This window comes from Anoplopoma fimbria, chromosome 8 (genome assembly GCF_027596085.1).
Source record: "Anoplopoma fimbria isolate UVic2021 breed Golden Eagle Sablefish chromosome 8, Afim_UVic_2022, whole genome shotgun sequence".
Taxonomy (NCBI): Eukaryota; Metazoa; Chordata; class Actinopteri; order Perciformes; family Anoplopomatidae; genus Anoplopoma; species Anoplopoma fimbria.
The window spans coordinates 10,423,489-10,438,271 of record NC_072456.1 but is presented as its reverse complement, the minus strand read 5'-3'; the positions used below and the strand labels follow the sequence as shown (position 1 = coordinate 10,438,271).

At 41.4% G+C, this 14,783-nt stretch overlaps 1 protein-coding gene across 1 annotated transcript in view; it reads right to left on the bottom strand.

Annotated features, from left to right (window-relative positions):
• The window catches only part of LOC129094605 (collagen alpha-1(XXIV) chain), an 85,407-nt gene extending 79,200 nt beyond the window's left edge, over window positions 1-6,207 (bottom strand). Inside the window, exon 1 of the mRNA XM_054602847.1 lies at window positions 6,137-6,207. Within this exon, the coding sequence (XP_054458822.1) occupies window positions 6,137-6,189 (53 nt within the window). The 5' untranslated portion in view covers window positions 6,190-6,207. The remainder of the gene's footprint in view (window positions 1-6,136) is intronic.
• Between the last annotated feature and the right edge of the window lie 8,576 nt (window positions 6,208-14,783).

Genomic DNA, 14,783 nt, shown 5'->3' with positions numbered 1-14,783 from the left:
GTCATTATGCTAAGAACAGATAAAGAAAATCTTGTTAAACACTTACAATTAAAATAAATATATTATTTAATCTACATACACTAATTTATATATATATAAGTTAGGACCTATGTGTAACTCATACATGACTGCAGATTGTGACCTTATTCTCTTATCGCTGGAACTTCAGTACTTTGACCCTCACTGACCTCACCGCTAGGTGGCACTGCCCACCATACAGCTAGAAGGGCAGCTTGACCTGTGTAACATCAGTACAAAGCCAAATAAATGGAAAGGAACCCAGTGCTGTGTGAATTTACATTTACATTAATTTTCCCTTATTCAGATGAGATTTCCACATACATATTATATTAATACCAGCTTTAAATGGGGAGCATGTGCAATGTATGTAATTCAGAGGCCAGGGTTTACACAGACCACTATGCACAAATGTCCCCACATGTCTTCAGTCTTTATTCACATAGTTTTATGGTGAAATCTTTCATCTCTAAAACAACAGCAACGGCAGGAATTTTTGTGTCTTCCTGGTTATACACTCTCACCATCCTTGTTGTGGGTATACTAATTATATAATGCAGTGTAACATTTACTGACACTGTCAAACATTATAGGGGTGTGAAAAAGCAACGCAAGAGTACGGAGCAGTAAAATACTAACTAAAATAATGACCATAGCTTTACAAAGACTGATACCACAGGTGTTTTTCTTGTTCATATTTTCCTCTGATAATCAGTCAAATCACATGTCAAACTACCAAATAAATCAAGCCACCAAACCTAAAAAAATCAAATAATAAATCATTTGTTTCCAATATTTGGATAAACAGTAGTCCTCGTCGCTGACATGTCATGTATTTTATCCAACAACATATTTTACAGAGCAATTACACAGCTTCAAAGGATACTCTCTACATTCAAACCAAATCAATCACATCGACAGCCCTGTACAAAGTAACAGCTGCTGACACAACTTGAAGGGGCTTTTTGGCAACTAGCTGGACTATTTTCAACGTTGGTAGGGCAAAAGACAGCAGGAGACAGTAGTTCTGCTATTTAAAAATGCAGTTATGTAAGAGTGCTATCAATCACAGGCTGCCGTTGCACCTCAGAAATTCAAGGATTGTTATGTTAGTGTGATGGCTACAGACATCATAAACTTCTCTCCTTCATGGCCTTTGAGGACAAGATTAACCCGGCAAAGAGGCTACCAGTAGTGTTTGTGTGGCCCTGCTGGACGGAAAGCCACAGACAGGCAGCCATGTTTGTCTTCCCATAGCAATGTGGCCCTGCAGACTTGAGCAAAACAAAGAGAAACAGATGCAGGCAGAGAAAAGAACGAGAGAAAGAGACGGAGAGAAAAAAGACAACAAGAGAAAACAGGAAAGAAAAAGATTGAGTGTTAGCAGAAACTCTATGAGCGGTGTCTGTCACCTGTTCCCCATCGAGAAAGTGGTGCGACATTCCACTGCCGGGAACACAGACGTATCCCTGAAGCAGGAAAACGCAACAGAGGAAAACGAGGGGGGAATATATGATTACAATCATTCATCTGTTGAGAGAGGATAAAACTGACATTTATGAAGCCAATGAGAAGCTGGTTCTTCTTAAAAGTTGGCAGGGTTTAAAAGTAGACCAAAAAAAACTAAATATAACATTTAACATTCCCTTTTGGAGTGTCAAGTGGGGCCATCTGATGCTGATTCAGACAGCTTTTTTCTGCCTGTCTGTCGCACAGTCTCCCTGTGAAAAGCTATTTTAGGCATTCCTAAGACTCTGCAACCGAACAGACTCAGGTCATCCCTTCAGCAGATCTACAGTGACGCAATTACCTTAACCCTAACAATGACCATCCTTCCGTCTCAGCATCAGTTGGTGAAATTTGTGTGATGCATTTAAAAGTTTAATATTTGGTTATATGCAAACAGGAAGAAAGCGACAGAACTGAGTTGCTCATGTGCAGAACATAGGCTGTTGGCAGAGCCACCAGTTTCATCGTTTCTTCATTAAACCCTGTGGTAAATCCCAATCTAAGTGACAGCACACTATGATATACTTTCCCGCCCTTGCAGTTAATGGAAAAGACTGCTGAAATAAAGACAAAGCTCCCCAAACACTGCTCTGTTGACTAAGGGAAATACCACTACGTGGGGAGTGGGTGTCATGTCAAGACTATAAATAATCACAACTTAAAACTCCTCTCTGCAATGAATCACTTCACAAGTAACAGATCTGGTTTGGCAAACAGAGCAATGCCACTTAAGTTCTGATTACTGTCCTCATAAGGAGAAGGAAACTATTTTCTTACTTTCATCATTAATGTCTGTCAGGTGGTGACTTTGTGAGCAGAGAGATTCACAGTACACTGTTTAAATGTCTAATTTGGCAGGCCACTTACTAAATCCATTAGTATAACAAAGCATGCAAACTGTTCCACCCAAACTTCTCTAAAATGTTTAACTTCTTGAGGGACTAAACAAAAATGAATGTGTAAGCGTAAAATTACAAGAGCAGCTCCTCTTTACTTTGCCTTTAGCGAAAATGTTTTCTGACTTGTTGGACCATCTAAACAAACACGATGGGAATCACTTTGATTGACCCGTCACATTTCATCCCTTCTGTTGACTTTGAAAAGATTGTTTCTGCCTTCAGAATATCACGAGAGAAGATGTAGTACTCTTTAGAAGTACTCCACATATAGTCATCATTCAAAAAATGGGATTAATAGAGCTTGACCTTGGAGAATTTGCCTAATCTCCACTGTTATATGCCCTTCATGGCAAAAAATATGGCTCAGTTGAGCACCAAGTTTTAAATGGAGTGGGATTCAAAACAGAGTGAAGCAAATAACTGCTACGCATAAACTGACGCAGTGCTCTTAGTAGCTGTGAAGAAGTCCATAACAGAAGTCACTTTGCAAAGCCATCAAACTGTGAGAGGAATAAATCAGACGGCTGAAAAAATACATCTATCATATAAACTGTATAGCTCTCCTGTTAATACCCAGGATTACAAACACACACATTGTTCACATGCTAACACAAAGCTGTTATTTCACTCAATGGAAATATCTGAGTGTCTTGCTAATCAGGTGTTCTGTTAATGCATGCTTCGTTTCTCAGACTCGATCAACAAAATTCCTGGACATGAGCAAGTAACTGATCCACAGCCAATATATGTTCCTACTGGCCATGTTTCAGCTTTCGCACCTGTGTCCGGGTCATAATTACTTCATTATGGAAGCACTAAGAGGGGCTTGTCTTCTTCTCGTGTCTACAGCCGTGAGCGAAAATTAGCAGGTCAACAAGTTTCCAGGCATCAGTTGGCCATTTGATGTTCTTTATCTGGGCAAGGATTGAAATACTTTGCAGATCTGATACGTTTCCAAACTACTCCAAGCAACTCATGAACAAAACCATAAATCTCATTTTCTAAGTTCGGTGTCTTAATTGACAAAGAGCTGAGCGTGGTGCGTGTTTGTGCTCACTCAGATGGGTGACTGGAGTCAAGAGGTCACTGCAGACCAGAGCAAAGATTGACTTAGTTCACAAGACAGCGAGCAGACAAAGGGCTGTGAGTAAACCTCCACTGGCCTTTAATAGTTTGCCCTTTTCCTGTTGCAGGGGGACCTGCAGATGTTTGTTGGGTTAAATACACCCACTCACACAGACAGGCCAAAATCCCTTCAGGCAATGGTGTGAAGAAGGTGACTATACTGCAGCAAGAGAAAAAGAACAGGCTGTGATTCCACCTTGTATTATTTTAGCTTACAGGCTTACAGGAGTGAATACTCTGAAGTTGCCCATCTCCTGGAAGCACCAACACATTGCACTTTCAGTCAGTCACTCAGCTGTGATCATTAAAGTGTTAGTTCACACAAATAATGACAAAAAGAGAATAACAACATATGTTCCCACCTCAGCAGTGCTTTTTCTATCAACAGTTCCACACCATGGGCATAAATTAGGTCATAATAGAAATGTTTGCAGTGGGGTCTGTAGAATATCCTGAGTAACATTGTTTCTTCTTACTGTTGAGTTTTTTAATGTTTGTGAAGGACAATACATTTTTCACATCTCACAAACAACTTTTACTCACCTCCACTGCAATAGGGTGGTGCACACGTCTTAGTTTAAATGTTGAAAAAAAAGTAAACTAGCTGCACAGCTAAATACCAATCATTGAGACATTGTTTTTCTTATTTTTAATATGGCTGGACTGATCTTTATCTTCAGCCTTATGTTATACCACCCACATAGGATATATATGGGTGGTAGAACATATTCAGCTGAGCTTATGACTCTTATTGACTAGAGATTACAGACTCTTTGGCTTAAAATACATGGAAAACAAAACAAGAGATGTGAGGCCATGATTACAGTAAGTGTGATGAAAGCCCCATGGCGAGCTACCGTATCTGTACTTAACAACAACAAGAGTTGGAGAGTAGCTCTTTCTAGTAGACTTGTTGGTGGTCCAGTCAAATAAGAAGAGTGTGTATATTGATATTTGCATCCTCACATGAATATAGTCTACCTGCAGAAGCCTTCATGTCAGTGAGTGTTATGCTTCATTATCAATGGGGTACCCTCCTTAGTCTCCATTGATGTTCACAACAAAAGAGAAACCCTGTATCCAACACCTTAGCAACATACTGAACACACCTATCATGAAAACATGGGTGCACCACATCGTAGATGAATCAATCAAACTAAATGTAATTGTAAATGAACCATTGTGTCAGAGCACCAGGAAAAAATCAGTCCACCTCATTGAGCAATCATCCATCATTACATTTAAGATTTTTATCAGCCATTAGTCTAAATCATCCCCTCTTCCAAAGTATAGCTCATCTTCCTGAAAAACTTGCATCATCAAGTTATTATGGGAAGTACAAGCCAGCATTGAGGAGACAACATGGTTTCAGTAAAGTGTACAGGATTTGGAAAGCTGTGAGTCTTTGCAGTTATACAGTCCAACCACCACCAGCAATGGAGCAGCAATACTTGCAACAGTGGGTGATTGTCTGGAGCTCAGGAGCCGGTTAACCACTGATGCATACACACTAACTCTCCCAGTGAATTGAAGGGAAGCCATGCTTGTTCTCAGTTAACCCAGTTCTCCCGTAAGCCCTCATTTTCACTCTCAAAGAGAAAAAAAAACCATCTCTCAGGATTTCAGGTCCACTTTGTTTTCTATCACGCAAACACTATCAGCAGAGAACAACAGGATATTTTGTGAGCTCAGCTCTCTTCAGATCTTATCTAGAAGGAACTCATAATAGAGTGCAGACAACTTGGGCTCACTTCTGATAGAAGAGAATACATTTCCTGTTAAGCAGCCTATGGAGACGTGCACATTTCTGTAGCTCCACAGTCCCAGCTGAATGTAACAGGACAACAAAACCTGCATGCAGGATGTCAATAATAAACACTTCCATGAGGAATGTTAAGGTTTAAAGGCACTAAATAGATTTAAAGCAAACACTATGCCAGAGTTTGATTCATTTTTTAGATCTTGAGTTTGTGAGAGTTCCTCTTATGCTTGTCATCATACAGCACAACAAGGTTTTATCCCTGAAATGCTGAGTAAGCATCATTGCTTCCAAGTCACTTTCAGTGTTTGTTTTCCGGCTTATCATAGTTATGTCAGTGAAAAAGCGTTCAGCAGTGAACCACATGGTATTCAGATAATAATGGAGGAGATCCCAGGCTGCATGTTCATGTGGCTAGTTCAAAGCCAAGACATACTAAGATGTCAGATGCATTAATCAATACCGACTTAGCATAAAGAAAATAAGTAATCAGCAAAAATTCAAAAGTTTCAGAGTACACATGTGCAGCTGCAGTGTGGCTTTTATGATTATTGTTCAGACCTGCAGAATAAAAAGTCAACATAAACCAAATGATCTATTTGAAGAAACATCCTAATATGAAATATGAACTGACTGATCATTTCAATATTAAACTTTATGCATTGACCGAATGAAAATACTGTATTGTCAGTCACGTTTTGGTGGCAAACACTTTATATTTGCAAGGACTTTGCCATTTTTTCATAAATATCCGTTCTAGGAACAGTTTCCAAATGCACATAGGTGGCCTAACATCTGCATACTGTTAAACCAAATGCCCACTCACGTTGCTGCCGCGGAAACGTGTCCACTCCTTGTCCGTTGAGCTCCTAAATGCATTTGTATGCATTTGTCCAGGCAGCAGAGATCTGGGTGAAAACAGAATCACGCTCAAGAGGATACCTGCTCATGGGCTAAACCCCTTTGGAAACAGCCAAAGGAAGCGCAAAGTGGAAACGGATGAGTTCTGGCACCTCAGAATTTCCTCATTGTATGGCGGTCCGGAGGAGAGGTCTCTCCCACTCTGCTCAGGTTCTCCTTTGCGCTCCTCGGCGCACAGTGATCGGGCTATTTCTACCCAAAGTGGAGACGCGCAACAGTTGCATGGAAAAGTTGGCTTGGAGAGAAGCGGCTATAGCCGGACTGCAGGAGAGTTTCCTCAACTGCTGAGTGCGATACGGAGAGTCAGAGCTCGACTGCTTCTCACTGAGTTGGTCTCCAGCAGCACAACAGCAGATCCAGCTCTTAGCGTCTTTAGCCCCGGGCGGTGGTTTCTGCTATGTGCCTTGACTTGCACTGATGCAAGGGGATCCGTATTCAACCCAACACAACTCCTACTACCAGCCGGTGGTGTTGGATTTCAGCAGTTACGGGGCTCGTGACATCACAGATAGACTTGTGGCTTGTGTTCATCAATGTCCTTTGTCTCATTTGACAACGAATTAGCCCAAAGAAGGTACAATATATGAACTCACTGGATACCCTGCAGAGTAGAGGGCAGGTTCTAATGCAAATATTCGCATTAACTTGCTTGCAAAGACACACACACACACACACACACACACACACACACACACACACACACACACACACACACACACACACACACACACACACACAGACACACAGACACACATGCACACACATGTGAATGTTTACACAAAGAGTACACACCAAGATTGAAATAATGCCAGACAATGTCAGAATAATGCTGACAAGCAAATCTACCAGGTGCTGCAGCTCAAGGCACTGTTGTTCTGGCATAATGGCAGGATTAAATGGTATCCAGCATTAGGCAAAGTTAGTTTACAACTCTTTTTACAACTTTGGTAAAAAAAAAAAAAGGTCTACGGACACATACCCCTAAAAGTGGAGTACCCTTTATGCTCTGAACTATTATTAGACACAGCAAAAGTTGGCATGTCATAAGCAGTTGACAGTATGAGGATAAGCCAAAACAAGTAAATGAGAAAGTATTTTTGGGCATTGCTTAGTTGGTTAAAGGTTACCTATGATCCTGCAGGGTTCAAACTGTCAAAAATGGAGCAATGTGATCATATAAGATTGACGAGTTTGTTGTGAAAATATGCAACATATGCACAGTGCAGGTCAGAGACATGTGGTGGTGGTGGTGGTCTTTGTTTTCTTTAGCCAGCATTCAAAATAATTCAGTTTAAAAGTAGGGCCTCCTATTAACTGAATTTCTACTCACATTTTACAGACCCGCATGTAACATAATCCTAAGCAGGTCTGAGAAAATGAAACATGAAGGTGGTTTAACGAATAGGTAGCATGGCAACTAGTTTGAGGGGCTTTGATTTGGCATCAGCTCCATCTGCTGTATTGTTTTTAGTCCTGAAGCTTAACACATATTTATTAGTTGTATAAACTCTAGCAGTGATTTTCATGATTTTTTTTTTTGCTCCGGCACTTAGTTAGAAATAACCTTTCTTTCTTTACTCTAACCATGTCGAGCTCAGCACCGCCGTGTTTCCGCCTTGAAAAGAAGACCGTATCTTTTCTCTATCCCTCCCATCGATTTTTCAAAACAGCAGCTCCCCACCCCTCCCCCAACGCAGCCCAGCATCCTCCCCTAGACGTCCGCAGCCTCCTTCAGCTCAGCCTGGACGTAGAGGGAGTCCATATGGTTTGCAGTTTAGGGAACTGGGGAGGGACGCCACGAGGAGACAGACCAGTTCCTGCCTCTAATCCCGCATTGGAGCACAAAACCCTTTCTTAACCTGAAAACAGCAAAAAGGAACCGTTACAGTGAACAGCCACGATGCCCAAACAAGGAGTAATGTAAGAGAGGTCAAAGAGACATGGAAACTCCAAGGGAGCCTGCCAGCCGCTATAAACGGCAAGGTTAACACAGAGCATTCATCTCGTGGTGCCTGCAAACACGCTATGGAGGTCGGCTTGTGTGTCTGCAGCAGTGAGTCAAACTCCCTTTCCCCCCTCTTCATCAAAGACAGTTGTCTCCGAGGAGGAAGCACTTTACTCTGGATGCTTTCCTTCTCTCTGGCTTTGCCATCAACCAGCATCTTGGGATAGCAATGCTTCGACCAGATGTTTTCTTCCACTTCCATGAAACTAAAATATTGAGGTTCTGGTTCTCTGACAAGACCGTTTATCAACATCATGAACAAACGAATTACATGATCGCTTTGTAGCAAAACCCTGACATTGCCATAGGGGGGCTTAAATAATTTCCCTCAGAGAAGTAAAGCATTGGCTTACTGGTGAACACTTTAAATCCAGCTTGAGTTCCAAGTTTGAATCCAGACATGTGTCATATTGATAAAGTCTTGATGAAATAATTGAAATAGGGCCTCTCATGCTGCAAAAAGGTTCTATGAAGCTTTTCACTGTATTTTACCATAAAATTACTTCAGCCAAGTATGCACGCAGATTTACAGCAAACTTTTAAAGATGAGTTTTCTCTTTTTTTCACATGTCCAGATGTGTACTAATCAGTCCATTGTGCACTGAGCACCACAACGTTGAACGGCCCACGGAATGACTGGTGTCCAATAATCAGAATCAGATCACCTCTCTTTTTCCCTCTTGAGGAATGGGCCGAAGCAGATGAGTGTACGCTGACCCCCTCCTGAAACATGTGGTATTCCTCCCCTGCAGTTCCATAATTTATCCAACAAGACAGCCAATGAATGTGTTGTAATAAGGCCAGAATCACCATGGTAGTCAACGGATCCATGTTTTTAAACAATTACTAAAGAGTTTTAGAAGTATGTGAAGGACAGGGCAGGATTTCGAACAGAGCAGAATGTGGTGACAAAAATAAAGTCCTTCCATATGATCAGAGTACATGATGCACAAAGAGCATGTTTCCATTATAGCTTGACTTCTTACTGTACCAAAATGCCTAATAGTTAAGAAGCAATGGACAACATACTTTCTTTGACATGATGACCTTTTGTTGTTCAATTTCTTCTGCACAAAACATAAAATAACCATAGGCTGCATTTGCTGGCAGTATGTTGTGTCTTTTTGACAAATTTGGACTCGGGGATGTCACTGGCCCCGGTCCCAGTGGCTCCATGTATTACTACCTGCAACCTCTTGATTTCAGCTCCAGAGCTTCCCACTGGAAGTCCTGAATTAAAACAGCAAGTGCTGGTTGGAAAGCATATTGTCTTTCAGGTTAACATGTCATAGAACAGTAACAGCTTGTAAATGTTGGGGTGTATGGAAACTTTAAGCCTCACAGGACCAGAGTGGAGCCAAAGTCAACCGGACTGGTTAAAGAGAAAAAGAAACAGGAAAGTGGATGAGGAAGAGGGAAGGCTCTACGTTTGATAGAGTGTAAAACAAAATGTTGGCTTGTTACCAGCCAGGAGACATTATAAAAAATGTGCTTTTGAGGGCCTACTGTAAATCCCATCTTCTTGACATAATGCTGCAGACACGATTCGTTAAGTGTGTCTCATTAGGCAAACAGCTCATCAGTGAGCGTCTGCCATGAATCAGTCTGAGATGGGGCAATAGGTCGGCATGTGTGTGTGGGACCAGGTTGACAGCTGACTCTACCTGCAGAGTTACTGGACACTAAACTTGCATCCATCTCTAATTAGCAGACACTGCCCTGTATAATTTACGTCATGCGTGCGTGTCACCAGCTCTGAGGCCTGTTATTTTGTCGAGCGGGGAGAGAGTGGGCAACAGCTGGGAGAGTGCTAAACAGATGGTGGAATACAGAGCAGTCGATAGCTGAAGCAATGCTCCATGTAAGAGCGAGTGTGTGTGTGTGTGTGTGTGTGTGTGTGTGTGTGTGTGTGTGTGTGTGTGTGTGTGTGTGTGTGTGTGTGTGTGTGTGTGTGTGTATGCAGTGAGGTGGTTTGTAGGGCTTAAGGGACCATGGGAAAGCAGGGAGAGAGGGGCCAGGGGAGTCCAGGGTGAAGGGGGAGTTTGGGAGTGTGCAGAGAAAGTCACTTTGCGGGTCATATGGGGTGGAGAGAGAGGGCACAGAGGGGGAACACACACGCTGCACAGTGAGGTGTTGCCTCATGTTTGGCTTTTCATTTTCGTTGTGCACTTGAAAACATTGTCTGGTTATTTGATGGTTCATTCAAACAGTTTCCCAATTATCATTTTAATTCAAAGAAAACTGATGAGGTCTTTTATCATTCATTAAAAGTAAACATGTTTTATAGTGTTGCTCTATTGTAAGGAGGTCGCCAGAAGAGGGGTTTGTGTGTGTGTGTAAATAGTTTTGCACATGTCGAGCAGAAGTCAACCAAACCCACAAAAACAAGCCCGTTTGTCAACCCTGGCACGCAAATGCTGGCAAAAAGTTGCACCATCATAAATGACTCACGATTATGTGTTAATGTTAAATCATTTATGGTTTCCTCAACATCATCAATTAGCAGTGCCTGGGAAATCAGTGCAGTGTCTGTACTTGAATTTGACTTTACACAAGAAAGAAACAACTGCCTGGCAAGAAAAGGAAAACAGGAAAAGAAGAAATGTGCTGAGTAGGATAGAGACATTTTGCTCTTTAGACTGTGGATGTAATTAATGTCCCACTCCTGCGTTTTCTCTAAAATCACCTGTGGTTATATAAAACCTTCATCCCAAAGTATTCCGATTGGTTTTCCAACTATCTCACTGAAGGGGACAAAGGAAAGCTGAGGATTTTCCAAATGAAACAAAAGCAAAGTTCAGAGGAAATTTGAAGGGAAGTGGCCCTTTAGGGGGATAATGCACATGTCAGTGTTTAACTCTTTGTAAGTTAATATTAGAAATGGTTAAACGGAATTCAAGCAAAAACCTGAAGCATCTGTTTTAAGACACAGAGGAGTAAACATCCAGCCTAGTGATGCTGCAAACATGATGAATGACTGTGGAGTGGTGGCAAGGCAACATTAACGCAGGCAAATTGACACCCAAAAGCGGATATATCATTCAGTGCTCCTCTGACCTTGTCCTGTGTGAACTTTAAAAGCTAGAGCAGTGATTCATTGGTGTTCACACTGAGGCTCTGACAAATAAGAAATAAAGATGTCTTTAATAATGAGTTTCTTAGAAGAAGAGTTCTAATGAATTATATATATATATATATATATATATATATAGAGAGAGAGAGAGAGAGAGAGAGAGCACCTTATTATATAATTTGAATTCTGTCTGCTCTCAGTTTGGGCTGAGAAGAGAAGAGAGGAGAGGAGAAGCCTAGGGAGGAGGAGAAAAAAGCCACCTTGACCTCACTTTCATCTCTGGAGCTGATCCTCTGTCTGGCTTGAATTCTCTTAGGAGTTGGCTGTGGAACAGAGAGTGGCTTTATGCTTGCTTACTACAAAATCCCTTTTCATTTCTTGAGAGGGTTGAGAGAATGGCTTGAAAGGCATGCTCCTTCTTATCTCCAGTGATACCATTAGGCTGCGGGTAATTTAGACCTGATCCCTTATATTCTCCATGTAAAGTGAAGCCAGCGTTGATGACCATAATCTTTACGCCGGGATAAAGTGTTGAACAACCTTTTCAGGAGATTCAGGAGATCACAAAGAAAATCAGTTGTGTTTTGAAATCTCATGAATCCTCAAGCATGTCATGTGTCCAAACCCTGTTCTTGCTGCAGATTTCCTTTCATCTCTCTCTCGATGATTTCTGCATTCACTGTAACCATCAAAGAAAGGAGGAAGTACATTAAACATGAGTAATAGGCAGTATTAGATTGTTGGATGAATGCATTTATTCATTTTTATTTTACTGGAGAGGGTTAGATTAGAAGAATTTTGCAACCTCATGTCTGCATGAAGCCATTAGCAGCATCTGGCTAACGTATCTTAACATAATGAAATAATTCGGCATGTGTGCAATTCATTTTCTCCTTGTCTTTTTGTATAGATGAAACAAAAAAGATATGAAGTGTTGATTTGTAAGATTTAGAGGGGCTGGTGGATTGTATTACCTTTGGACACAACCAGGATAGCTGTTCCGTCTTTATACTAAGCTCAGTTGGCCTCGTAGTAACTTCCTATTTACAGTACAGAATTGAGAGTGATATCAATCTACTAATCTAATTCGCCGTAAGAAAAAAAAAAAAAAAAGAACTATTTCCCAAAGTGTAAAGCTATTCCTTAAAGCTCAGTTTTGTTATCAGGGCATGAGACAAGCACATGGTCTCACTCAGCATGGACAGAAATGGGTTTATGACTCTGGGAATGTTTCCTGTGACAAATTTGTGGAAAATGCAGAATTAATAATATTTAGAAGTATTTGAGGTGCAATTTACAAACACTAAACTAAACTTGGCCGTGCTGAGATACTTGGATAGCAGTTATAAGTAGCTGGGTCCAGTTTCAGAAAGAGTGTCGCTGTCAGAGGAGATCACACAGGTGCTAGAGCGACAACAGGAGACAGTAGAGAAGTGCTGCTCAACAGAGACCTTGGTGGTAATGGCAGCCGAAACAGTTCATGCAGTACATGTCCTTCTTTCACAGGCGTGACCAGTGTCAAACCCAGAAAAGACTTCACACCAGCCTGCTGACGCCTCTCCAGGACATAAACATTTCACTTTAACTTTCAGGTGAGCCCCCACCCAGAGCTCTCTGTCGACCATCATTCATCATTTAATTATGGCTTTTAGCAGAGGGTTGTCCTGGGAAAGGTAAAATATCATTTCCCCTCCCCTTTTTCACTGAAAAACAAAGTTCATGAAAACAACTGGAGTTCACAAATTGGCTCTCGTCTTCCATCATATCAGTCCATACATTACATTACATTACATTACAGTCATTTAGCAGAGTCCATAGAATCAAAGGTAGAGATGGAGGATGTTTTGAGAGGTGCTAAGGAGCCCTATCGCACACACCTGTCACAACACCAGACTTGAGCATGGTGGCTCTGTGAAAAATGGACCACCAGGTTTTTTTTCCCATGTCATTCTTCTGCAGAGCTTGGAAAACCGAGGAATCCCTGGCCTCTTGAGCTCTTCCTCTTTGGCCTTACAAAGACTCTTTGATTTTCGACTTAGCCTGCTTAGCCATAAAGTCAGTGTGAGTGCCAAAAAGTTCAGATTATCTTGGGAAGGAAAGCTATTTTTAATACAGTTTTCTATGAATACACACTCCACATGTGCTACTCCAAATGGATTTAAACAAACATTGTGAATGGTTAAAAAACTATCTGGCACAGGTGTTTATAGTGGAGTGGTCAGAGAAACCAGAGAAAGAGGACATTGGGAAACATCCTGATTTTGTTTTTCTCTGACTGGTTTTATGGCTTTTACATGTGTGCATGTTTTGACGATTTTTAGTTGTTGACGCCCCCTGTGAGGCCATCTTCCTCTCTTAAGACTTCTTCCACCCTTCTCCTTACCTGTGCCTAAAAACTGCAGCCGTGCAGACGCATTGAGAAGCCGAAGTGCCTTCACTAAAAACTTCAAACAATGAAAAACAGATTCATTATTTATTTCTTGGGAGAGCAAACACTCTGTGTTCTGCTGAAGATTAGAAACAACTGCACAGAAAATTGTTGCCAGTTTCAGAGTGGGGTAACATTCATCTATACTGCTGCAGGAGAAGAGGGCCTGCTGTGATCCTTGGTTGACATGAACAAGAAGTGGACAGCATTCAACATCTGAGCCAAAAAGTGGGATGAAATAGATCAGTTTCAGATTGTGCAAGTGCTGGCTTGGCTATAAAAATGTGTACAAAATGGTTCATTCTTTCAAATTAGGAACTACGGATCCCTTTTATCTTCTGTGTGTCTAGTTTAATGAAATAGAAGATAGATTTTAAAAACTCAAATAGTGCTTAAAAACTGCCACAACAGAGAGACACTGTAAACACAACACAGACAACATTGTCAGCAGATTTGGAGCAGCATTATTCATTTGGATGTTTTTTTTACCATCTGACAAATGCATTATTAACTCTTTTACTCTTTTCTTTTAGCTCTGGTTATGTCTCCCCTAACTCCAGCTCTTAAGCTGCTAAACTCAACCCTTTTCTCCAGCTAGTTGCAAAGTTGACTGCTCATTGGTAATGGATTGATAGTGAACAGTGGCTTTATAAAAGTAAAGAAATCTCAAAACAAACCAAAACAATGTACTGAAAGGAACTGCCTTGTAGAGCTGAGGGGAACTAAAGTGATAGTTATCTGTTGGTTTGTCAGATCAACAAGATTAACAAGTTCATAGGAAAGCAATGAGGTTATGTTTCAGTACATTTCCACTCTGCGTTCCTTTTACCGGCAAACCATGGGTGGCATGGACCTTTTGTCCCCTGCATGTCAGGACTAGTCTCAGCTCAGACACTTCTCTATCCATCAGCTGCCTCGTGTCTTCAAGGCAAAAAATAGCCACAGCTTCCTGCTCTGCAGACCCTCTGTCCACTGGGGCAAAGCAATGCCACCTGTTAGCCAGGGCACAGGTTAAAAAGCCAGGCACCAGACACAGATGGACAATC